The following is a 27,905-nucleotide window of genomic DNA, read 5'->3' on the forward strand; positions in this document are numbered from 1 at the left end:
TTCAGTAAAATGATAAAAATGATCACCTATAATTCGTCACAGTGACGAATTAAATTCTAGTTTTTACTGCATTTATGACTTATAAAAAGAATAACAGCAATCACATGCCATTGTCATTAAACATACTATATCAGACTTATATTCATTAATTTATATCCAAACTTGTTTAAATATAATATTGTTTTTCCATCAGCATCTTAGTTTGTAAAGTAACACATCATTGGATTTTCCAGGTTATTGATATTTTTCATGGTTTTGTTTAAATGGTTTGTTTGTTATTATATGTTTATAAAATCTATTATCACTCTGATTGATTATAAATGATTGCTGTGCAAAGCAACCGATGTCATTTGAAATTAAATATAATAATAAATATATATCAGTTAGCTATGGTAAAAAGACTGCACTATCTATTTTGATGGGTGAAATGTAAAAAAATAACTACATTGTAGAGTATTCCTTTTGTATAGTATTGAATTTATGTTATCCATATAAAAAGAGTACTTTTTTTATCTAAATTCAATATAATGAACTAATTTGTTTTGGTGAATAAATCGGTCTGTTTTCTTTTGGCATTATTCTTATTGGCACCAATAACAATAGGAGTAGAGGCGTCATAGTGTGCAATTTGTATGATCAATTACACGACTGCATACTAAGAATAAATGAGTATCTTTAATGGGAGATCTCTTGCATGAAATGCATATAGAATGTCACACCTTTCCATAGTTTTTGGTTAGTCTCAAACAAAAGTAAAAATAAAATGGGGTTGCTTAATATAAGTACGTCAATATGGGATCAATTAGACAGTGTGAAAGCTTGTTCTTGTCACTATAGATCATAATTTTAAACTCTGCCTGGTGGATTTTATATCTTAATATTAAGTGCAATTGCAATATTAAACCTAATGATTTCCTTGTAAATACCATAATATGAAACATCCTTCGATTGTTAATATTTTGTTATGCCTCGACGTCAGTTTTTGTTCATGGTAATCTACTACATTGGAAAACCTTGAGCAAAACTGAAAAGATAATGTTTATATGTTGATCTAGTCTACTTTGGTCAATGCCAATTTCAACAAATGAATTGTGTATCTGAGCTTTTTCTTGGAGCAGACAGGGATTAAGGGACTATATACACTATAATCACACTCATAAAAAATGATATCAGATAAGATATAATGAAGGTTGTTGACCATTTTACTTTTCTTTTTATAATTTATCTCCGAACAAAGACATTATTTATTATTCACTTAATCTATATACTGATGGCAATATGTGATGACAATGATAATTGATGGCAAATTTGTTTATTAAATTGAGTAGCGTCAGTACACTCTATCAATGAAGGTGAACAGCAGTTCTTACAATACTATCATGCAAACTATTAATTTAATGCCAATAGATGCTATTGAATAGAATGCTAACAGCGGTATCTCTACATTGTTTTTATAACTGGAAGCATTCCCATCTACTATTTTAGTTGATACGAGAGTTATACAGTATCTTAAATTTTTTAAATTGTTCTTTATTTATTTAAAATAAAGTAATAGGTATAGCTAATAGGTAGAACTACATCTGGTGGTAGTGATTCTTACCAATGAGGATGGGATTTACAGCGGGCAGCTTAAATGATTAGAATCGACTTACTATTTTTCACACTTTTAACCATTTAAAGACGAACAAAATTATCGCAATACGTTCATATAGTATTTATACTGTATTTACATAAAATGTAGTGTGTGACCTTAAATTAGGTAAAAAAATGTAGGTTTAGTCTTTAAATAAGTGCATGTGAATTATCTATCTTAAATTGTTTGATTGAGATAGCAAATGTTTTTAATTGAACAAGAATCAGTTTTCAGACAATCTTGAAAGTAAAGTAATCTAAAAAAAATTTGCTCAAAGTAGCACAACAATATTATCTCTTAGACAATTTTGAAGTCGTCAAATAAGGTGATTAAATTACCGTTAATGCTTTGTATCAACATATAACTTCCGATATCTTATACTCCATTGACCATCATAAGCAAGACCTAGTCTACTTGGCTCCATACCAAATACAAATTATGAAAATTGATCACTAATTTATAATTTGGAAATAGATATATAAGTAATTTTTGGCAGAGAAGCTGTTGTCTGTGATAATAAATGAGAGATTGTTAAAGAAATATCTATTCTATCATTATCTTAGGTGAGCTTTTAGCTGTTAAATTACAAATTCAGAAGTATGGTCAGTTTATGCGAGGACAAGGTCATTGTTGGATACATAATTTAGTATTTCTTATGTATTAGTATTCAACATTTGTAAATGTATGTCTATATGTATTATTTACCTGTTCCCACTATTTTTGAGTTGAGACAAAGCTGTAAAAGTTCCTTGTGAGAATTTGCGCTTCGCCAAAATGTATTTCACCTAAATGTATTTTAGACGTCTTTACTTCCATAAGATCAACACATCATATTTCATGTTAGAATGGCGATCACCAGCTCCATACCGGGTATTTTACCCATTATTATTAGAACCCTTTTTTACCAATTGTTTGAAATATCTACTGTGCTGCCAAGAAATCTGAGTAATTTTGTTCGCAGCAGAAACAGGGACCTGAAAAGTAAGAAAAAATATTGTATTTTCTTGTGAAATGCATGGATTGATAATCCAATTATTGGAAGTATAGCATAGGGACTACGTAATGGGAAAATGAAAAAGGCCAATTGATGCACTTCATTTGTTGAAGAGATAAATTGTGCCATTTAAAGTTTAAATCCCAAATTACTACATGAACTTTTGTGTAGTTTACCAGATGTTATTGGGGATTGCTTATTTATTGTATTGTTTTACAGTCCGGCATAGACAGGCATTTGATTCCTATATAATAAACAGTAGGCCTAGTAACAGTATTGTGTATTTAAAGAAAAGAATATATGCTTGCAAAAAGGTTTCGTTAATGTAATTTGTCTAATTTTCTATAGGAAATTAGGTTGCTAGGTTTGTCTACATGAAAATAACCAAGTGCATCATGGATATAAAAACAATGTTTGCGCCTTTGTAGAAACACTGCATTTGCCTCCATACGTGATTTTTCCTTACATTTCAAAACGCTCTAGATTTAGGTAATTATAGGCGTTAAAGGATTTGTTTACCATATTCAAGCGCATGTCCTCCTTCTGAATGAAACAAGAAGCGGTAGCCTAAAGTCACGTTTTATTAGTATGAAGCATCACACACAAATATCTTATCAAACAACCTTAGCCATTAAGGCAAGATTAACTCAACTTGCTTGTTAATGCAAGAATAGATATTGAACACTTTTTTTATCTCTCATATTGATCCCATGCTAATTATCATGCAATCTATTTTTTTTATTTCAACTATACTTTATGTAGGAACATGTACACTTACTTTCATATTTAAGGCGTAATGCCAAGGATTGCTAATTTTGAATTCGCCGTCCCAATATATATGTGGCTGTCCATTCACAGAATAAACATCAAACAGATCCAATGTTCTACAAACCATAATCAATTGTAACAATTGTTTGGATATGGAATTGTTTTATCATTAGAAAAAAATCATGACAGAGACAGAGAATTTGAATTCAGTGACCATATTCAGCATTTAAACTTAGGCTAGGAACCCACTTAAATATGCTTAAAATTCTAAATTCTCTCTCATTCACTCTAATGAATACCACTTAAATGGAAATCCTTAGATACTTGAAGCTCTTTATATTCAAGACCCTGAAATAGTGAGCATCTTACCAGCAAGAAGTCCACTACAGTATACAGCATATGCAGTGTTTCCACTATTATTTTATTGATTTCATGGAATATAATTAAATTCATTATGCATTTTTATTCAGAAATAGTACAGTATTAAGGCTTAACATGTTGGTTTTTTTCCCAAGCAAAATAACAGTTAGAGCTAGTTAGGCACATTTTCACTAATCCTAGTCTGACTCCGTAAGTTAAATACACAATTATCTGATCGACTGCTCTTTACGTGAAGAGAGAAAGTTAAAAAAAATTGAATAATATAACTAAAGAGTCGCTATCCAATCGAGTTCGAACAATACCATGAAAGCCCCAGTGGTCTAATGGTTAGGACATCTGCATATCAAGCAGGCGGTCCGAGTTCGAGTCTCGGTTGGGGCGACTTTTTCTCATTCTCACAGATTTCCTCATCTTTATCGTTTCAAATTAATTAATTAAATTTCAGTATATCACCGGGCGGTTTAGAATTAATGTTCTTTGCCTGATTTGTTTATATATATATATATATATACAAAAAGCAAAAAAAAAATTTAAAAAAATGGTAATAAAACGAAAAAACAACCCTCTTCATTTAATCTCATTAAATGCTAGAGGTCTTAGAGATAATATTAAAAGGAAAAAAGTATTTAACTGGCTAGATGAACAAAAAGTAGATATCGTGTTTCTTCAAGAAACACACTTTGATATAAAATCTGTGAAACGTTACAATACGTTATGGAAGGGATACACTTTCCATAGCTTTGGAACGACAAATAGCAGAGGCGTTTCAATGCTATTTAAGTCGAATTTTGACATAAAAGACATCAGTTGTAAATACTTAGATGAGGAAGGTAGACTACTTATTTTAAGTTTAGAATATATCGGACAAATTTTTACTTTAATAAATGTGTATGCGCCAAATAATTACAAAGAAAGATCGTTATTCTTTAAGAAACTTGAAAAGAAGATCGATTCTCTTTGTAGTGTTGATGAGCATATCATAATTGACGGTGATATGAATTGTATATTACAACGTAATCTTGATCAAAAGAACAGTGTAAATACTTATGATAACTCGCCAAAAATATTTAAAAATTGTATGCGTAATCATAAACTAATTGACATATGGAGACAATGCCACAAAAACAAAACTCAGTATACGTGGAGACGAAAAGAAACATACAGAAGGTTAGATTTTTGGTGTGTTTCGAACGCCCTCTATAAAAACGGTGAAATTGTGTCTTGCGACATTAGACCATCTATCTGTTCTGATCATCAAGCAATCTCTCTTAAAATTGTAAACCACCAAGCAGAAAAAGGTCCTGGACTTTGGAAAATTAATAACAGCATTTTAAATGATAATGACTACAATGTAAACATAATCAGAATAATTAAAAATGTAAAAAATAATGAAAATAATCTTAGCCCGGACCTCCTCTGGGAATACCTAAAGGTTAAAATCAAAACATTCTCTAGCACATATTGTAAACAAAAGAAACAAAAAAGACAATTTAATAAAGAAGAATTGTTCAAAAAAGTCAAAGAATTAACAAATAAACTTGATATTGCATATGATGATGAAACAAATATCCAATTAAGCAACATCCAGAAAGAGCTTAATGATATATATTCAATTGAAGCACACGGTGCCCAAATTAGATCCCGAGTGGACTGGTTTGAAAAGGGAGAAAAAAACACTAAATTCTTTTTAGGATTAGAAAAATCCAACGCAAAAAGAAAACACATTACTTCAGTATTAAAAAGTAATGGAAAATACACATCAGACACAAGTTTCTTCAGACAGTTATATGCAAAAAAAAATATCCCTGATCATAAAATTAATGAGTACTTACACAGATCAAATGTAAGCAAACTTTCAATTGATGACTATACTAAATGTGAGGGATTATTATCAGTTGATGAATGCACAAATGCTGTTTTAAAAATGCACCTTAATAAAAGCCCAGGATCTGATGGCTTGAGTGTTGAATTTTACAGAAAGTTTTGGGACCATAATGAACTATAATTATCACAACAATATACTTTCAAATTCACAAAGGAGAGGTATAATTCAATTACTTTTCAAAAGTGGACAAAGAGAGAAGTTAGAAAACTGGCGACCTATCACACTCATTAATGTAGATTATAAGATATTAGCTCATGTTCTATCAATCAGATTACAAAAAGTAATATCAACTATTATACATTCTGATCAAAAAGGTTACATTACTGGAAGATTTGGTGGTGAAAACATAAGACTTGTAGAAGATATACTTTATTTTACCAGTATCAAAAACAAACCCGGCGCCTTAATTTTCCTCGATTTTGCAAAAGCGTTTGATTCGGTAAACAGAAATTTAATGTTAAAAACGCTAACAAAATTTGGATTTGGTCCTTCTTTTATTAAATGGATTAAAGTAATATATACTGATACAGAAAGTATAATGGTAAATAATGGTTGGATGTCGGAAAGCATTAATATGGAATGTGGAATAAGACAAGGGTGTCCTTTATCGGCCTTGTTATTTATATTGGTAGTTGAATTGATGGCCTGTAACATACGGAACAATCCCCTATGTAAAGGAATTGAATTGCCAAAAACAAATGATGAAGAATGTACTGTTAAGATAGCTCAGCTTGCAGACGATACTATCATCTTTACAAAAGATAAAGAATCGTTGATCTGCTTTTTACATGAGATTGAGCTATTCTGTAGAATATCAGGTTTAAGATTGAACAAAGGAAAAACAAATGGTATGTGGATTGGTGCGAGTAAACATAATATGTCAGAACCATGTAATATTACATGGACAAAGAAACCTGTAAAGTTTCTAGGAATTTATGTTGGATACGATAACAAATTATGTGAAAAGAAAAACTGGGACGATAAGATTATTTCTTTAGAAAATATCTTAAGATTATGGAAAAGAAGAAATCTTACGTTCTTTGGAAAAATTATTATAATTAAAACTCTAGCCATATCTAAACTAATATACAATGCTAGCATTATAACCGTACCAAAATATATCTTGCCCAAGGTGGAAAAGATAATATACAGTTTTATGTGGAGTGGTAGACGAGAAAAGATTAAAAGAACCACACTCAATAGAAAAACAGATAAAGGTGGTTTAAATATGATTAATTTTAATGCAAAAGTCAAAGCATTGAAGCTAAACTGGGTTAAGCGACTCCTTAGCCCAGATCCAGGAAAATGGAAATGTATACCAAATTATTTTATGCACCCTATTAAGTATACTGTTAATATCACTCAAATTAACAATGAAGATCATTCTGACCTAAAACTATTGCCTGTTTTCTATAGAGAAATGCTAATTGCTATAGTTAATATTAACAACTTTAACTGGTCTGACCCACAAAACATTGAAGACGTTAAAAACCAACAATTGTGGGAAAATAAATGTATACAGTTAAATGGAAAGTCAATCTATTTCAAAGTTTGGCTTGATGCAGGCTTTAGAACAATGAATGACATAATTAAGGAGAATATATTATTACCAATGAATGAAGTGTTACCATTACTATCACAGAAACAAAATGGATTAATTGAATATATAGGGCTAATGAATGCCATACCACAATCATGGAAGGAAATTATTTTGAATGGTGAACATGTAAATAATCAAACAAACACCGATTGCTTTTGGCTTCATACAAAACAACTTAATGCAAAGCTATTTTATAATTTATTTGTGGAAAATATAATATCAACTCCTATAGCACAAGAAAAATGGGAGATGGAATTTCAAAATTACACTTTTGCATGGGATACCGTATGGTATAACAAGGTGTTTTCTATGAAGCATATCACGAAAGTCGCACAATTCAATTTCAAACTACTACATCGTATTCTTGCGTGTAAAAGTAAGTTAAAAATTTGGAAACTTTCTATAAATGACATATGTGAAAGATGTAATAGTGAAATTGAAAATGAAAAACATTTGTTATTTTCATGTAATAAGATTAAACCCATATGGATTGTATGTAAGTTTTTGATCTCAAACTGTTTTGTACAAAAGATTGATATAACCTGGCGTAATATTGTTAAAGGATCGGAAACGAAAACTGTAAATGAACTTATTTCAATATTTACTTTTTGCATTTATAAATCGTGTTTAGTAATAAGAAAAGAAAAGAAACAAAATCAGGAATCAAAAATAATTTGGAGATTATTTTACTATGAATTAAAGCATTTATTAACATAAGGCTCAGAAGAAATGGACGAATAACTTAAAAGATAAACTATTACAACTATCAAAAGACTTGATGTTAATAATTTAATTATTTTATTGATTCCTTTTTCTTTCTTACCTTATCATAATGGACACAAATCCTGTATATCAACGTAAACTGTGCATCATATATACTTTTTAAGATGACAATAGTTCAAATACTATCATGTAGCATGTCAATATAATCTGTATGTATTTGTATTTGTTTAATATATATATTTTTCTATATTTGCAATATTTTATATCGTATACATGTCAATGTAATCTATAGGTATGTGTATTTGTTCAATATATATACTTCTATATATTTTTATATATTTGCAATATGTTATACCGTAAATACTAAGATGACATCGGGTATGAAGCGTCTCACATACACACAGAGCCAAAATCACATCTTGGACTTGCACAGTGTATGGACTCTAACCTTACGGTTTTCATTAAATATACCATTTCATGCTATCATTCTAAATAACTAACTTTCAATCTATTGCATTCCTCTTTTTTCATTCCATCCATCTTATCTTGGTGAAAAGGGAGGATACTACATTTTCCTCCCCTGAGTTTATAGCCTCTCTATTCGAACACAAATAAGACCACAAATAAGATAGTTTAACAAGAAAATTTTAATCATGTATTTTACCGCCTTTTTTTTTTTCTACATTTTAATTAACATAGTATCTAAAATTTTAAATGAGAAAAATATGGTTAATACTGAATTCTGGCATCTTATTATGTAAATATACCTGTATTTTAACTACTTTAAACACTTACTTTTAATTATCACAAATGTATTTATATGTATATAATATATTCATCAATGAGAATTTAAATAAACGTGAGAAGAACTCACACAAGACAAAAAAAAAAAAAAAAATCCTAGTCCAAATGGTAACACTTGGGACGAGTGAATATCAAACTATATTAATAGTTATATTTGCACGAATGTACAAGCTTAGATGAAATTAATAATAATCAATTAATTAATTAATTGTTAAACAGTAAAGGTGTGGAAATTTGTGAGAATGAGATAAAGCCTCCACAACCTTATATTATGAAAGTTTTCTGCTTTTCATCATTTCTTCTGTCTACTAAAGATACAAGATACAAGATAACTTTATTGTCAAATACTTCAACGAAAGATTTGAAATTGGAGTAAAATACACAGTACGGTAAAAATATACAGATAAAAATGCATATACAGGATTTACAAAATACAAAAATTAATAAGAGGATAAATACTAATCATCTAATACACAGATGAACCTTACAAATCAAATTTGCAATGGTTTTGTTTCAATTAATTGACAACTAATTTGCTACTTTAATAGTAAATCAATTGTGGTGTAATTTTAGCCAGTGAATGTTACTATAGACCCTGTGATTCTCAAGAGGGCCTGCACATGTTGATGATGATGATAGATATATCTGTCTTATGTGCTATATTCATTGTGTTATTGCACTTTCTTATTTCTATTTATGTATTTTTGTTAAAAATTAGAATATTATAAAGTTAATAGCAAATGTTCAATAGAAAATCATTTGATTTTCTCATTTTAACCTAAAATAATATATTGTGTATTAATCGATTTTATGGTAGGTTCACACTATTACTGCAATATCAGTATATCAATGAATTTTGGGTACTTTACACAAATTCTATTTTGAAAAGTTTTCTAGTTTCAGTCTGGTTTCATAAAGGTATTTATACTGGTCCTTAAGCTTAATAGGAAACTGAGGAAATTCAAATTATAGGCCCTCTAAGGACACATGGCAGCCAGCAGTGGAGCTTCTACCATATCAGCACGCCGGGAGACAATCCCCATCTCTTTTGAATGTACCAAGTTCCTTAACATGCACTATATGTACACGGAACCAACAGCTTTAAGTCCCATTCAAAGGATGAGGCAATGAGAGTAAAGCATCTTGCCTAAAGGATACAATTAGTATGGTACAGATAAGCTGCCCATGCCTATCACATGTTAGTCCGATATTATCATTACACCATTCTCTCTGGTATATACAACACCCAACACGATCCCAGACAGTCTCCCACTCAGAATGCAACCAGACCTAACGTTGACAAATATGAATAAGAGCGTTGCACAAGTGATTTCATTTTTTCAATTTATTTGTGGTTGGAAATTTTGTGGGTCATTGCAATTTCTATTAATATTAATATTAACAGTAATAAATCTAACATGTGACAGCCTATAAAAGCCTTCTGCTTGATCATTATTCTGTAAAAAAAAAATACAATAATTTCTTGAAAATAGATAATTTTGTTATCATGCCCTTTCATTAGACCTTGATACCTCCAAACATCTTCACCATTCTCAGTATTTATATCCGTGACTTTGTCGCCTTTCCTTAAGATTCATTCAAGAGAATGGCTCCTTGATCGGTCATGTACAACGTGCGTATCATATTAAGGGATTATGATGATTTATGAGTTCAAAAGTTTATTATCGGCTTTATCAACAACATTTATATAACATCTTGCATATGGGATGTATATGAAATTGATTATTCAAAATACTGCATTTTAGGTATTATTTTTGTATTTTTCATATCAGCCTGAAGATAAGGTGCTAAATGTAGAAATTAATTATATCATGTTGTTATTAAAATAAAATAATATAAACTTAAGGCAAGTAATGTTTGATATGGTATGGTATATAGTATAATGGGTAAATCAAAGATCCTGAGGTTCTTCCTAAAAGAAAAATTCTTATTAGAATGCCTATTTTTACCTCTGGATTCAGCCCGTTTGGACTTGTTGAATACTGATTATCAATTTATTAGATATATCTTTTCTAATTTTTGTTCAGATTTAAAAGGTTTCTACATGTAAATTTCTATTTTTTATGTTCATGATAACAAACAGCATGATGAAGCAGTGAGAATTTTGAAATGACATGCCGTTTTATCTCACGTCAATGGCTAAATATAGACTGCCAGTAAATCTGTTTGGCTTTAATTTCTGGAAACTTAATAAATGAGAATAAACTATTACCCTAGTTCATAAATAATATAAAATATACAGAAGGTACAATACATAACCTAAATTTGTTATAATTTATTTATATATTAATTTATTAAAGTTTCGGATATTGTATTCTTTAAACACAGCTGACCATAACAGACGTTATATAAATCCATGTAATATGAAGAAATTTTGTTAAAAAAGTTCTCTGTAAAAGAAATACATTATTACTATAAATAACTAAACATAATTAAATCATGTCTTAGTAGCACAAGAATTTATAACTGTGGGCTATCAGTATTTCTTGATTGTACAGTAAGTCTACAGTAGTTTCTTTTCATATATATATATATATATATATATATAAATAAAATATATTCATATAAATTTCATAAATAAAAATGCTGTAATATGTTACTGCTGATACTATTCTGTTTTCAAAGAATAATAATCGATCTTAAATCAACATCACTACCTAGCCTAGACCTAGGACATCCTACTAAGGATATGATGAATTTTTCTATTTTATTCTTTAAAAGGTTAGCGAAACCGTGTACAGTATCAACAGTAACATTTTTCCTGACTGACAAGTGACAGTGACAAAATCTATTGAAATTGTACGTTATTTTCACAAAATAATGCGTTAAATATATGGATTCCTGCCTCGCAATTTTGGGAAATGATAAAATGATGCCTCACATTTTTTGATGATGGTAAAACGATGCCTCGCATACATTTCTGACTTGCCTTGCTTGCCTTCCCTGCCTCGCGTGCCTCGCTGCCTCGCACTTTGTTACTACCCGATTGTATGTGTATTCATCATTTTGTTAATGATCTTTCCTTAATGCATTTTGACTCCATGGTAACCAGCATTGTGCCAAATTCAATTCTTGAAGGAAATGTGTACCTTTTGTTGTCTTTTCTTCACAATTTAATAGCTTATCTAACAAATTTAATGAAATGTGCTTTTAAGTTAAGGAATGGTATTCTGTTAAATAGACCATGAATATTCATTTACCTGTTGTAGTATTGTAAATGAATGGGTTTTCAATGCTTAAATTACAGATTAGGCATATTGTTTTGGTCAAAGAAATACCTTTTAAATGACAATAACCATTAAAAAAAATATTTCAATAATAATATTTTTGTAATAAACAGCTAATTTTGGTAAATATGAACTAATACTATTACTTATATTTTTCAATATTTTGTGCTATTTTTATTCTTATGTTCAATGTTCAATATTATTGTCAAAGATTTTAAAAGCATTCTTCTGGCAGACTCCTTGCTAATTATGTTATGATAAATAAGTTTGAATATTTAATGACAATTTTGAACATAAGGATATGTGTGGTACATCAGGCTTACTATAAGAAGTGTAGGTTTTACTCCGTGGGATTAGGTATTGTGATGTGGCGGCCGTAAATCATGTTTTTTTTCTTATTAAAAAACATAATAAGCATGATACTAAAGCTGTATTATACTCAACTAATAAATTGCCAAATATGTGACACATTTTACAACAGACTAAAGAATTTATAGCATGAATTGAGATCTTGAATAGCAAAAAGAAACATTTTAACAGTGGTTAGAACATTGCAAAGCTATAAATGTATGTAACTTAAACCTTGAAAGCCATATAAGGATACTTATATAACTTGGAGAGCTCTCATGCTCACGTAATATATACTTCTATGTTTCTAGATTACTCAATAGATAGATGAATGCTAGTAACAGCACATTGGCCTTCTAAAGATAAAATATGATGATAATAGTAAATTATACATGATGTCCTAGATTCAAAGTGATCAAAAGCTTTACAATATTTGTTTTCTCCAAGTATGGTACCATATTCTGCAATAATCGTGTTGAAGCACACCATATAAACACTATTGTTTTCTCTCCTCTTCCATTATAACACATTATATTTTTATACCACAATATTTGATTAGCATAATTTCATAATGTGACATAATATATATTATTAATTAATAATATTATTTCATTCATGAAAAGATGTATTTAAAATGACTATTGTATTATGCAAGAAGCAGATATGTGACAATATGAAAAAAAACACACCTGTAGACTGTTATTTGCAGTCAAAATCAGAAAGCTGTGTTTTTAAATGGCCTAGCTTTTGATATCCAATTGAAGATGAAAAGTGACATATTTTGTGTTGATGTCTGAAAACGGAATAATAAAGTATTCATTAAATAAATGTTATTTTTGATATTATTGAATTATTGACTTTCCATTAATTTCAGCTCTGCCTCATTAAATTTCTCTACAGTGAGTAAGTTCACTTAGGTTGACCCTTGTCTTCCCAATTTCAGCTTATATTGAAATAGACCGAATAAATAATGAAATGAAAATTTCTTTCAACCCATTTTCCGATTTAACTCATAAACATTTAATATTTGCATATCATTTCACCACTCATATAATCAGTAATTGTACTGAAGGATATGAAGACCTAAGGGTCTGTTTATATACCGTTCTTTTGAAGAACGGTTTTTTCTTGCCAGCAGAAATGGGTCTCCACAAAAAACCACAAAAAAGAACCGATCTTAAAATCGGTTTAAAAAACACCAATTAATTCCGGTCTCGATCGCAAAGAACCGTTCTGAAACCGGTTTCTGTGGAGCAATTTTTAGCTGCAACACAATCGCGGTCTCATACTCATACTGAATTCTGCTGCACTGGGATGATTGTGGTCAACTCGCAGTCAAACCTGCATGATAGGACCTAGGCCTAGTCTTTTTTATTTCTCTAGATAGTGAGTATTTTATTTAACAAAAAAGTGTGGACTGATGCCATCACAAGGTTCGTAGAAAAGATGAGGGGGCCATTTGGGAGTCGGAAGAATAAGAATATTGTAAAGCATGTGAAAGCTAGACGAGTTCAACTTGACAATATCGGAGGGTTCGACGTACCTATACTTTAACCAAGGACCACAATAGCGTTTCAGGTAATAATGACAGGATTACCTGCCCCTTCTATGACGAAATGGATGCAATTCTTGGGGATCGTGCTATGCGGAAAGAAGTAAACATGACCTCAATCCAATCTGCACTGTGGTATATAATGACGTCATTCATAATGAACGCACATGGAATGAAACCGGTTTTATTGGAGTAAAAATTGAGCTGTAACGCGATCTTTATTTATAAACAACTGCCGAAACTGGTTTCCAAAAAAACATTCTTTTTTTATTTTTCAATAGAAACAGGCCCTAAGACTTGGATTTAATATGAGCAAAACTACCATCATAATATTTAAATATAATATTTTACAATGATATCTGAAGATCTGCTTCAGGTCAATATATTCAAATCTTATACTTAACACATGAAAGATTACATTTTATGCAAGATCCTAATGTAAGTAAGTAATAATGGTATATAAATATTATACTATACATACAATTTGAATTTATAGTGGTGTTGGGTTTTGACCTTTTGATGATCAAAACAATTTGAATTTTGTGCATGGAATAGTATGCTTGCGGAATTTTTTGCAAGTTACATAATTTAATTTTTTGACATAAACATGATACGAATGTCAACTGTCAATTTCTTGATGATTTCTAAGAAAATGCATTATGACTACACGTCTTTAAGGGCATGTGTCTGCAGTTAAACAACAATGTTCATGGCGTCTGTCATAATGTACAAAATAGATTTATCATTTCATTAATATGTAAAATACTTAATTATAATTCAACAATATTTATCATCATCATAGCAAACTAGAAAATGTTATATGATTGGAAGCTAAGACCGAAGTCATAGTTTGATTAGGAATGAAATCAATAAGAATGGGAATGCCATTCATAATGATTGTTTCACAGCAGATGTTTATAATTTGTGAATGTCAACAGAGACTTCTTGATATCATATAGATTCTATACGAAAGTACATTAGCTTCCAGAATTCATAATATTCCATTCAACCAATCAATGCAGACAATGGCGATTAATATCCACATTCAGTGTTTATCGTGGCTTCAAGCAACAACAATGCACATTTAAAATTCAGATACTCGGTAACATTTTCTTTTAAAATGTAAATTCATACTAACCGTGATATCTAAAGGTCATCCCTATTTGAAAATCTCTTTTTAGCATGCTGTACCGGTATTTATGAGAAAATTCCTCCTACACATTACAGTCGGTATTATCATCATTAAGAACATTAGTTACTTAAGCCTTCTCTTTGATACGCCGTTGGTATTGTTACAAATGTATTTACAACTTGTTTTAAATGTTGCAATTCCATGTAAATGCATTCTGGAATTTTGTTACAGTTGACGGGATTGTAAAGAAATTCTCTTGAATTTCAGCAGCGTTAAAAACTTCACTTTGATCACAACGATGCCGAAATTTTAGCATTAATGCAAAATGCATGAATATATATCAAAAAGATATGGAAAACCATTAAATATGCTTTTTATGCAATCAAAGCGAACATAATTATGGTAGGATAATTTGTGTTGCATATATGATATCAAGGTTTATGAAGAACTAGTTTTTACTGCAAAAAGAAATAAGAACAGTAGATATTGTTTTATACTTTACAGATTTCCAATTAAAGACCACTTTCTGTGACCCCTAGTATGCAACAGATCATCACTAAACCACTGGGCTGGTTAAAGTTAAAAAGTAGTGCGTTTATTTTTCCTCATCTGGTATGTGAATAGCAAATGTACAATATATTGATTTTTAAATGCTTACACTAATCAAATATGGTATTTACAGCAGGAATATTTATAAATGGCAGACTAAAATATGTAAATACATTAACATATTCAGATTTAATTGTAATCTTCATATTCCATTGTATGTAATAATTATAAAACTAATGCTCATATGTACAAATGTTTTTGTAAGTAAAATTGATTTTGAAAGGATTTAATTTGCAATTTTCTTGCTGCTTCGTCACCATAGTAAACAGAAATTGGAAAACGGGGGTATTTATTGAAAACACTCATTTGAGGATTTCAAATTTCTAAGGCTTAGTGTTTTCAATCTGCATCTACCTAATGTGCAATAATTGAAAATATAGGCTTAGTGCAACTGCTGTATAGAATTGGAGCAATCATTGAAAGCGTTACAACGCTCACATTAACCAGGTTTTCCTATAATGAATATTGGAATTCTGGATAGTTTCAATTACCAGACTTATATTTTTGGTAATGATTTTTTTTAATGTGAATAGGAAGTATGATTTGAATGATTGTAGAAGCAAATTCATAAATATTGATTAGTATTGATTACTCGCCTCAAGTCTTCACACAGAAACCTCATCAGCTATCTTTCTGAAATTCATTTTGCATTTTATTTTTATCATAATTATGGTACATTATTATATACTTTTAATCTTAGTTATAGTTCACTGTTCAAATCATTTTGACACCCCATGCGTATGGATGTGTGCAATAGCAAAATTGTGTATAAGGAACAATCATCAAATGCTCTCTCTTAGGCCTATAGTATAGATTTAGAATTTGAACCAGGATTTTACCCAGAATTTAATCAGATTATTTTACCAAGATAGATTTGAATCATTATTTTAGATTTGAAATAGGATATTAAATTTGTTTTATTGTTCACCTTTATTCAGCATTTTATTGTATACAATGTATAATATTAATTTCAAGATTGTTCTTAAATATACAGTAATAAGAATATTTATTTAGTCACCAATGAATAATAGGCCAGTAAATTTATTATTTAAATTTATTATCTATAAGAAATAAAACAAAAACAGTACATTAATAAACTACCATCAAAATAAAAAAAAACATTAAACATTATCACTTTCAACCAGTGTGTCCATTGGGTGTGTTGAAGTTAATACCGTGTCTGTATTCTCACATTTAGTATCACATGCACTTTATTGTACAGTGCATTTGCTATAGTTATAGTTATTTTATTTCACAACAACGATACCGTACATGTATTTGTTTACAAAAAGTGCATTTATGTGAAACAATATCTGCGATGAAATCCCTTGGCAACCTTTCTTAAAACTGTGATCACAGTTCCGACCATACACACTAAATATTAATGTAATTGTAAGGGATAAACAAGGAATACCCGAAGCACAAATTAAACGTTAGCTTTAGTCAAAATATCCCGAGTAAAGTACTTGATTAAGCATGGCGCCATGGTCACTAATAACTCATCCTGGTTCGTCGAGTGATATGATTAATGTCAATGCATTGGATAAGTTTTTTCGTCTGATGATGAAACAGGTAGACGTGTGAAAAGGACCAATATCTTCTGGGAGTATTAGCCGCGGCCTATGTTTGAAGTTGATGTTAAAAGTAACATGCATTTGTGATCATAGAGGCGTAAAACCTAGCTTTGATTTCCATTGATTAGCAATATGAATATTACTGAAATGTTAAACAGCTTTTAATGCAATTCAATGGCATTCATTGGTGCTTCACTACCTCATAATGAAATATATATTTGATTTTCATTGACAATCATTATTCTGTAAGTTGATTAGACAAATTGTTGGATATTTTGACACAGCGATACCTTTATTAGTTAATCGTGTCAATATCGAGAAACCCAGTTTTAGAAATATTACAATACAGCTAAACATTTTATCATAAAGATTTACATAATAATAAATTTATGAGTTGAATGGTGAGAATATTTCATGAGTTGATTGGCTGTTATTTAATGAGGAAAACCCAAATATTAATTATTTGTTTTATAAGACACCTTACTGTTCTAAAGTAAGCTTTTATTAAATTAATTAAATCATTCTGGAATCATTCATAGTAATGTACTTACTCCTTCTATGCCTAACCGTCCTACCAAACGCTATGTTTATCCTCAACAAATCACATTGTTATTGCACTGAAATCTTTGATTTTGTAAAAACAATCTATAAAAACATCATTCTTGTATTATTGAACATAAAAAAGGGGAAAAACTAATTATAAAATAACAGAAAAGTTAAAAACTGCTGGCTTTCATTAATACTGTATTTATTCAAATAAATTACCTCTTTGATTAAATTCCTCCTCGAATATCGCCTAGAATATCGCCTAGAATAACCCCCTTCCCCCACCCCCTCTGGAAAAATAGAAAATTATTTTCTCTTCCTTACTGCAAGTAAAACTTATATATTAAATAAATAATTTATTCATTCTAATAATTGATTTTCTTTCATTTTATTCCATTTAGAATCTCAAATATTGCAAACTTTATTCTTTACGGTTGAACCAATGGATGTGACAGTTAAACGTGGCGAGACATTTACTATGAATTGTTCTTTAAATCAAGTTGATGCAGACTACTTTTGGCTAAAAGATGAACAGGCAATAAGTTTCGATGATCCTTTGAAAACAATTCTACCTAGTGGTTCATTACAAGTAACAGTACCAGCTGTACAACAAGCAATAGACACTACCTCAGGCAGCTACCAATGTCAAGCAACGGTTAATGAAAACTCTATTGTAAGCAGAGTTGGAAATGTACAAATTGCAAGTAAGTACCATATGTATATAGCATTAAGTTGAGTCAAGTGGCAGAACGGTTAAGATATAATCACTGCAAACCATGGCACAGGTTCTAGGAACTCCTGGACCATAGAGTAGTTCTGGTGATTTTTGCTGTTCTTGATTAAATTGTACCTTATTTTTCTATTTTTGGCAGCCCTTCACAAGTTTTCGCTTTTTAGGTTTCACTGCTCTTATTTATATTTTTTTTTTATCACAAACTCTGTACATAGAAAAGAAAAATAAATGTTCTGAAATGTAAGAGTAGGGGTTATCATTACCATATTCTGGTCCATATTACTGTGTTGGATCACCAGGTCTATGTGCAGTGTTAAAGGAGAGATCTAATCTGGTATCCACACAAGGATGCCTTCTGGACCACACTTCCACTGACTGCATTGAGACTTAATTGAGAAATGTATATAATTAGTTTGTACACTTAGTATAGTTGCCCTCTAGTTTAGCTAGGTATCACATTTTTAAGTTAGGAGTGAATTCATTAATTGGTTTGTTACGATTCTGGTGTGTTTCACTTCCTAATAGTAATACCTTTATAGAGGAATTAAAAATGGACAAAAAATCCTTTTGTCACATGATAAGAACCCTACAAATACTGATTGATTGTTTGTTTTTTTGAAGATTTCCTATACTGTATATTATTCAAAAACATTAATTGAATTATATTTTTGCAATGTAATACATATTGCGGTTCAATTAAAAAGCCAGAGATAACTTGCTGTGGGGGAACAATCGTATGTGTTTGCCTTATCTGGTCTTTTATGTCACACCACACATACATCCTGTAAAATCCCGGTACCTTTTATGGTGTGACTGTAGAACTATTATTTGTATGACTGCATATAAGTAGATTTCATCTGTCATCAGCATGTATGTGCTACTGCCAGTGTTATCATTGCAAAATTGTCAATACATTTAATTACTGTTATTGGCTTTCACTTGCTTATTGAACTTAAAGGCTGACGTACTTCAGCTTGCTTATCACTGCCATTTGATGATGGACGACACTAATCAAATCAATTTCAGAAATATGTGTTTATATAAATTTTAAGAAAGCGCCAACAGTCCAAATCTGTGTGTGGATTGTCAAGTATAAATTGCTTGTGATGCGTAAACTTAAAAATATATAATTAGGTAGGTAGATATATATACCGTATATGACCCAAGTATAATCATGCTCGAGTATAATCCCACTCCCGAATTTTAATTCAAATACCAAACCCTAATTTATTACTCAGTTGTATACATTAATTATAAATTTCTTAAAATTGATTTTTCTAGTGTTATATAAACTGAGCAGCCGTGCCTAGATAGAATTAATGTGACCATCAGCTATCACGTCACATCAAAAGGGTGAGGCAATGAAAAAATCATGTCACCCAAGAATACAAAATAATAAATATACAGCATAGACACAAGGCATCTGATATGCTAATCCGATTTTTTACAAACAATCAACGGATCATGTATTTTCGATTGTTTGGAGTATTTTTTTTTTTGTAGTTCTTCATATAAAATTTTAAAAACACAAATAAATCAACTTTTTATTTATTTATTTATGTACATCTTGTTGAAATTGAAATTTATTTTTGTCTTTTGCTTTATATAAATCTTGGTTTGAGTTTAAAAAAAATAAAAATAAACAATTATGATTAACAATGGTGTATATATATCACAACACCTTAATGACTTGGTGACAAATATATAGATATTTGAAAATGAAAATTGACTTATGTTTCAGAGTTATTATGGTATGAATGCAATAGTAACTATATACTTGATTGACGTATCATTATGCAATACTTTTCAAAATATATTGATGTATTCGAGCACTTATCCATGATGATCATATTGTTTTCTCCATTTTATTTATTTATATTAGCATATATTCCACCAATTTAACACCAGTTACATTATAAGGATTTGTCTTTCTCTTTCTTGTGTTATAGACAAATCTTTAGATTCAGATCTTTATTAAAATCATTCTGTTATTATCAAATGTGATCTCAGTAAAGCAGTAAAGAGAAACATTTGAATAATTGTGTTGAACCCTAGACCTCTCAACCGTAGTACACGTACAGAAATATAATAATAATATAACTTACATAGTAAATGTTTTTAACTACTTGACACAAACAGAAGAGGCATATCCTAAAAGGGGTCTAGGCCCGTTGCCATTTTACCAGGCCCTTTTTCATTCGATATTTTGCCACCTTGCCATAAGCCACCCAATCTTTTAACACCTGGCATTTAAGTCACCTAGACCTTTTTCCACCTAAGCAATTTCCCACCCGGCCAATTGCCACCTGATCTGAGAGTGGCAAAAGGCCGGGTGGCAACAGGCCAGGTGCCAAAAGGACAGGTGGCAATGGGCTGGAATCCCCTAAAAGTAACCAAAAGATGAATTGAGATAATGTAGAAGAACCTTTTTCATGGCTTTATCATTTTGAAGCTCCAAAGAGAGCTTGTAGCAACAAAACTCACAGGAGAACAAGTGAAAAAGCCATCTGAATACATATTCATAATAATAATAATAAAATATATAATAACATATAAAAGAAAAATTTCAACATTTCATTATCATGTATTTACTAATTGTCTGCACTATAACGGTACTGTATGTCTTTATATACAATTTGATGGATATACATAATACATAGCAGTAAGCCGGAATTGTAAATATCTGTAGCGTCAAAGAAAAAGGGATTTAAAAAATCTGCTGTACCAAAACTATTTGAGTCATTGTAAACCACACCAATTTTTGTGCAAAGCTATTTTTCCAAATGCATAGAAAACATTTTAGATTGAAGCTTCTGAAATTGAAAATTACAATTAACAGCTAAATATCGGATCTCGTGGGATTATGAATCATTTGTATTTTAAAAATTGCTGGGCTAGAGAGACCGGTAACTGAAAAATCTATTGGCTTTACTGGCTTAGTTGGTGTTATCGTTAAATGTCACCCAAAGTTATTTACCCAGATTGTGCAACATGAACAAAATGATGATTCTTGTTTACAGAATTAAAGCATTGTGCACAGCATTTGCTAAATTGAATGCTTTATTTTAGATGTTAATTATAAGGGATTTGTTTTTGAATTATAATGGATGTTGTGAAAGCAAACTGTCAATCGAAGATTGTGCATTTAATAAAATCCTTTTATAGTTTACAGAGTAGAGTAATCATCATCAATTAAAATCTCATGATAAACTGTACTGTTTGTTGTATGATGGATGTATTTTTATTACTGACATACTTTCTGTAAACATTTTTAAGATAGTCAAAAAGTAATATGGTTACGGTATTTTGTTAATTTTTTTTTAATTATAAAAAATGTAAATATCTTGAAGTTGAGATTCAAGCTTATGATATCTGTATTTGTTAAAGCAAGCAATAAAACTGGCCTACAATTTTGTTTTTCACACAAGATATTGTATAGTAGTATATTTTATGTATCAAGTTATGAGCAGCTATTTTTACAAGCAATTATTTAGCCCTCTTAAATCACTATTTAATGCATTCAATGTATTAAATGTCATTGGCATGCATTAGAATAGTCTACCTACATTCATATCATCATTAATTTATTAATTGTTTTAAAATATGTCAAATACAGCTTTCAAATGTACTAACTCTCTATTTCATGAATAAATGAATATTCATAAAATAATTTGTTGTTTTTAGAGAATTTTAAAATGTAAAAAATAATAATGGTTAAAGAATAAAAACTGTTTAATCAAATTGTTAAGCTTTTACCATATATTTCTTTTTTAAAGTATTTTTAACTTTCAAAGCGTCCGTACACGCGAAAATACCAATGATGATACAGGAAGATGACCCTTGACATGAATACATGTGTCAAGTTGTATTTAAAATATATATTTGTTTCTAATTTTTAGTCAATCTAAGAATTTCAGAAAATCGCACATATTTACGCTACGCAGCCATATTTTCATTAAACCAAAGTCATGTGTACAACTACATATATACGTGCATCTGCTGGCTGGCTGCCACCAGATCAGATCAGAAAAAAATTAATTTTTTACAATAAGAATTGGCTATCGCTCTACAGAGAGCGATAGCCTAAGAAGAACAAAGATTTATACAATAACAATAGGTGATCATTTTATTCTATGATCACCTAAATAGTATGCAAGTACACACCCACTATGCAAAAATATGATTAGGACTTAATTTATTGTAAACCCTGATAAAACACAATAGTTATGATTCAAATCATTGACCAAAAAACTCCATGAAACACCCATCATTTGGGTTTTTTTCTAAGTAGAATCCCTTTGATTAGCAAATTTTCATTTTTATGACGCATCACTGTCCAAGGGACATTCTGTGCATGCTCATATCTTTTTGAGCATGTGCAGAATTACTGAAATTATTTATTTTCATCAAGTTTCTGTCTCATAGACAGAAATTTTAGTCAAAGCTATGTACAGATGTTTAACTTATAACAAGCAAATATCTATAAAAGCTGTATTTGATTAGCGAGTAAATGCTATATGTTACTATAGTAATAACATCATCAGCTGGTACTCTTTCAACATGCACTCACAGCTTTGATGCTCTTCATCTCGTATGTAAAGTAATTATACAAAGACCTTACGAACTTGTAAGTTAATTAAAACAGCCAGGTGATTTTCTTGTTGTACCATTTACAAAAAGCGTTGAAGTAAATGTTAGTTTATCAATTTCAGAGTATACGTTAACATAGAATATCGATACTAGCCTTTAGATTGCAACAATATATGCCTTCGTGTACATAAGGATTAACCGCATGCTGTATTGAATTTCAGACCTATAGGAAGCAAGCAAGTCTCAACGATTACCTTTATTACCTACATCTACTACATAAAAATAGATAGGAAATAGATTGAGATAGCTGATAGTATCCATTGCAATGTACATATCCACTTTTGCTGTATTGAAAATAAACCCAATTAACTTCTCAATTACCTCAATCATTCCTGTTTCTTTATTGCTACTGTTGACACATATCATTATCACATCAACATACTGTAACCTCTGGTTCATTAGATTTTCATAAACCTATTTTAATATAATGTGCATTTGTTTGCAGAAAGTCTAGTACAGTTTTACCAGCACTTGGATTGAAAGGCAGTACAAAGCCACAATACGGAATGCATACCAGTGATAAGAATGTTTTCTGACATTATAAAATTTAAAGATGTATTGTCCCCCAAAATCATGAAAAATAACGATTTTTAAAATCAGACTTGAATAGGCTATTTTGCAGTTTTAATGAAGTTGTTCACTTCCATAAGAAAAAAAACGGGGGAAAAAAATTATTTCACCTATAAAAAGACAAAATAAACAGTTAAATTACCCAAAAACTCATTGTCTTCCAGACAATTTGACCATTTTTTGCTTTAAATTACATTTTTCTCAGGTAAATAAATTTTTTTCAGACCCAATTTTTTGTGAGAGTGAATAACTATTATGTGACATTAAAATAACATATTCAACAAAAAAATTTAAAAAATTATTTTTTTAGGGGGACAATATATCTTTAAGATAAACAATGTGTCCACCTAACAAGGGTGTCCCTGAATAGGGGTTCGCAACAGTGTTAAAACACATTCCCCGTTGTTGGAAAGTGTCCCCAATAGGGGTGTCTCAAAAGAGGGGTTCAACTATATAAAAATAATGCTCCAAATTATTCATATATTAATATTAATGATTTTAGCAGTAGGAAATTGATTTTGTGAAAGTACATATTTGAGATGGCAAGCCTGTGGGTAAGCATTGATTTTGATAGTAGATGATGTACTATATTGATTATCATTGCTTTTATTATGGCAAAGTGCAATGTTCATTCATGCTGATTTTCACAATTTAGTTTAAAACCAACACATTTAATTATTAATATATGTTACAGTATATGAGGCCTCCTGTATATTTAACAATGATATATTAGTAGATTTGCCATGTGACATTAACAATGGTCATGGTTTGGCCCTGTACAGGCCTATTTGTAATAGTGCCGCAGCTTTTCACAGTAAAAAATACTCTTTATAATTTATTATTTTGAGATTGTTCACAGAGAGTTAATGATAATTCAAACCAATTGGTATTCTTCCTGATCCAAAACATGCAACAACAAAAACATATGATAGTGTGTAAATATAACATTTACAGACTATTATATTTTTGTCATTGGTATAAACTTAGAGAGCACCTAGCATACCCAGACTATAGATGACATTGCCAAAGATTTGTTAAAATAGCACCTTCTATATTTGAATGTACTTAAACAAAAATATCACACCCCCCTCTATGATTTGACCAGACTTTTGTAAAGTCTCTAAATATCCAAGTTTGGACATTTAAAGTGAAACACAATTTTAATTTAATTTAGTTGAGTTATTGTTCAGTGACAAGGAATCAAAATAATATTAAACAATTCTAATGTTAAAGTAATTTTTACAAAAAGGATGAATGGAATTTTCTAGTTTAAAGAAGCTGACATAAAGCAAGATAGATAAGTTTCAAATAGATTAGTTGAACGTGCAGGAGCCTAATTATATAGAATGATACTATAATATAAATGTAAGTGGGATAATGTTTATAGATAGAGGACATGACAACTATCAAATGCTTATTATAAATACACATACCATGCAATTCAATACGTATAATAGTTCATAATTCTTAAGACATCATATTATGTTACATGGTTGCAGAATACCCACATTTCTTGCGGCTCAATTTTGACATAGTTTCGTCAAACGTACTACATGCTACTGTTGAATTTCATAATCAATAGGTGGATTAATTAGGGTGTGGTTCAATGTTTATTAAAGAGAATGTAAGCCTAATACAGTACCTTGCTGTGATTTATCTAGAGCCTAAATTCTACATTATAGATGCTACAAAGTGACGTTAAACTATGTAGTGGCTTTACTTACAAAACAAATTTTAGATTTTTATTCAGCTTTTAAAATGAATCAAACAGTATGTTAAGGCTCAATATTAGGGTCACAAAATCCATTTTACATGCGCAAGTATCTATAGACACATTATATTCACTTTGTGGCTGCACTGACAAATCCATCAATCATTAGTTTGTTTAATTAGCATGAGGTCTAGTATGCAAAAATGAGTTAAAGAACTACATTCGAATCAGTCACTCATTATTTTTACATAATCACAACCACCATATTTTTTTAGATATTACAATTGTTTGTTTGCTTAATATATTTACATTCAATGCATTTTTAAATCAGTTTATTTTACATCTTTAATATACACTGACATTTTTATGATGGAATAATAGTCATGTCATGTTATATGTTATTTACTAACATACAGATAGTGTGTTTGATTTACTGCTATATCTTACTAAACATTTTATGGTGTACTAAGCTACTACATAAAGTTAGATGAATAATATCCATTTATTTAGTAATTACATTCTCAAGCATAATAGTCTTTTTCTACATTTTCATATTTTGTGTATTTCAAACCTTTTAAAATTGTTAATCACTATGTTTGACTATATTTTACTAAAAATGTTCACAAGGTTCTAAATAGTGATGACCCATGATTTGAGGATGTGTTGAACATAATTTCAAATACATTGATGACTTGTACTCTTGAAATGATAAATAATTTAGATGGGTGCAATCCATTTACACTCCCGTTTTCTCCAGAAATTTTGCTTGAAAATATTTTCTTCAGAAACAATGATGATTTATACCTATTTTTTCATTTAATTTTTCATTTATTACTTTTTATAAATATATTAAATGTTGAAAATAATCATCTCAACATCTAATAATATCTAGACTTTATTATTGCAATATTAGCTTTAGGCTTTTATTGCAGGAGTGATTTTGTCAATAATATAGGTAAGAAGAAAGAAATCATTTGTGACTGGTCTAATAATGCGTAGGAAGTGAGTCATTTACTATAAATATTGATATTGATTTGAGGATGGAAAGGATGCCACAAGATATTACATTTATTTACTACTACTACTACGACTACTACTGTTATTTATGCCAGATTTATTGGAAATAATCATCTTATATATTATCTTTTGTTAGTTAGTTTTGTTAGTAATTGTTTGGTTATTATATTGTCATCTTTAGTATCTTCCTAGTTAAAACAACAAAGGCAATCTTACTGTATCATACTATAAAACACTGCTAAAAGCTTTATTTTAGAAAAAGAAACATGATAGTTTGAATTTTTGTTTTTAAATTGACATACCAAGTGACTTTTATGTTGTTTTTATATGGTTTTAGTCTGTTTTTTGGATGTTTTTTAGGTGAAAAGTCTACTATGGCATAGTCGTTCGTGATCATGTTCAGAGGCGGAGAACGCTAACATCTAATTTAATGTCACATAATAGTTATTCACTTTGACCAAAAATTGGATAAAAGATTTTTATTTTCTACAGAAGTTATTAATCTTTATTAGAACTGCCAAATGCCTATTCAAAGTCCTTTATTTAGTTTAATATAAATCTTAATTTTCCATGTTTTTGGGGGGACAATACATCTTTATTTCTTGGTCAATTTAGCCGACGACTTGGTTAATTTGACCAAATAAATCCAGTGCAATTAACTTTAGCTGTCAAATGGAGGAGCACATATCCCAAGCCAGCTGCCACAGCGCTACCCCCTTGATCCGACACTGTTATTAGATCCTATTGCTTCAGGTTTATGACAATAGTATTAGCAGGACCTATAAAAATTAGGGCACCAACACCTCTTGCCTCATTTCCTAAAATAGATAAATTATACTCCTATTTTAGTGAGATATTAAAATGAATAACAAACAGATAAAAACTCGGTTCTAAAAGTATACATACGACAATTGATATATTTACTGGTTTATCACATAGAAACTACATAAAATTTATTGATATTATGCCAACTGTATAAATTTGGGCTATTGAATTTTTATTTACAAATATGCTCAAAGCATTACGACAGTGTTAGTTGACACTTGGCAATGCACAAAAGTACACTAAACCTTCCTTAATGTAATTTTATATTGTTTTATTATATGCAACTGAATATTAAGTAATCATAGCTTTTGTCTTAATCTGTCAACAGATTATAAATTATTCAAACAATTCATGTTATTGTTCTTTTGCAACAATCAATATTCATATGAGAAGAATATATCATATATTTCACTGTTAATAGTTTTGTTTGACAAACATGAATAAAGAAATTCGCCTGGAAATATGGAAAGTGACCGTTCTAACACAACAAAAACACAAGGAAATTTAGGAGGTGCCCCAAAGTGAACTGTCTCAGTTTTGGCCCACGGCTTAGAAGCAGATCGAGTACAAATAGTTTTCACTTCATCTAAAAGATAATAATA

At 30.0% G+C, this 27,905-nt stretch overlaps 2 protein-coding genes across 8 annotated transcripts in view; one reads left to right on the plus strand and one right to left on the minus strand.

The window, feature by feature from the left end:
• Nucleotides 1-27,905, plus strand: part of LOC144845432 (neogenin-like) — a 110,171-nt gene that overhangs the window by 32,488 nt on the left and 49,778 nt on the right. For all 7 annotated transcript variants that reach the window (XM_078702771.1, XM_078702806.1, XM_078702780.1 and 4 more), the window contains exon 2: nucleotides 18,199-18,501. In XM_078702771.1, the coding sequence (XP_078558897.1) occupies nucleotides 18,199-18,501 (303 nt within the window). The remainder of the gene's footprint in view (nucleotides 1-18,198; nucleotides 18,502-27,905) is intronic.
• The window catches only part of LOC144853156 (uncharacterized), a 195,577-nt gene that overhangs the window by 11,667 nt on the left and 156,005 nt on the right, over nucleotides 1-27,905 (minus strand). The window lies entirely within an intron of this gene.

This window comes from Antedon bifida, chromosome 1 (genome assembly GCF_963402885.1).
Source record: "Antedon bifida chromosome 1, ecAntBifi1.1, whole genome shotgun sequence".
In the NCBI taxonomy this organism is placed as follows: Eukaryota; Metazoa; Echinodermata; class Crinoidea; order Comatulida; family Antedonidae; genus Antedon; species Antedon bifida.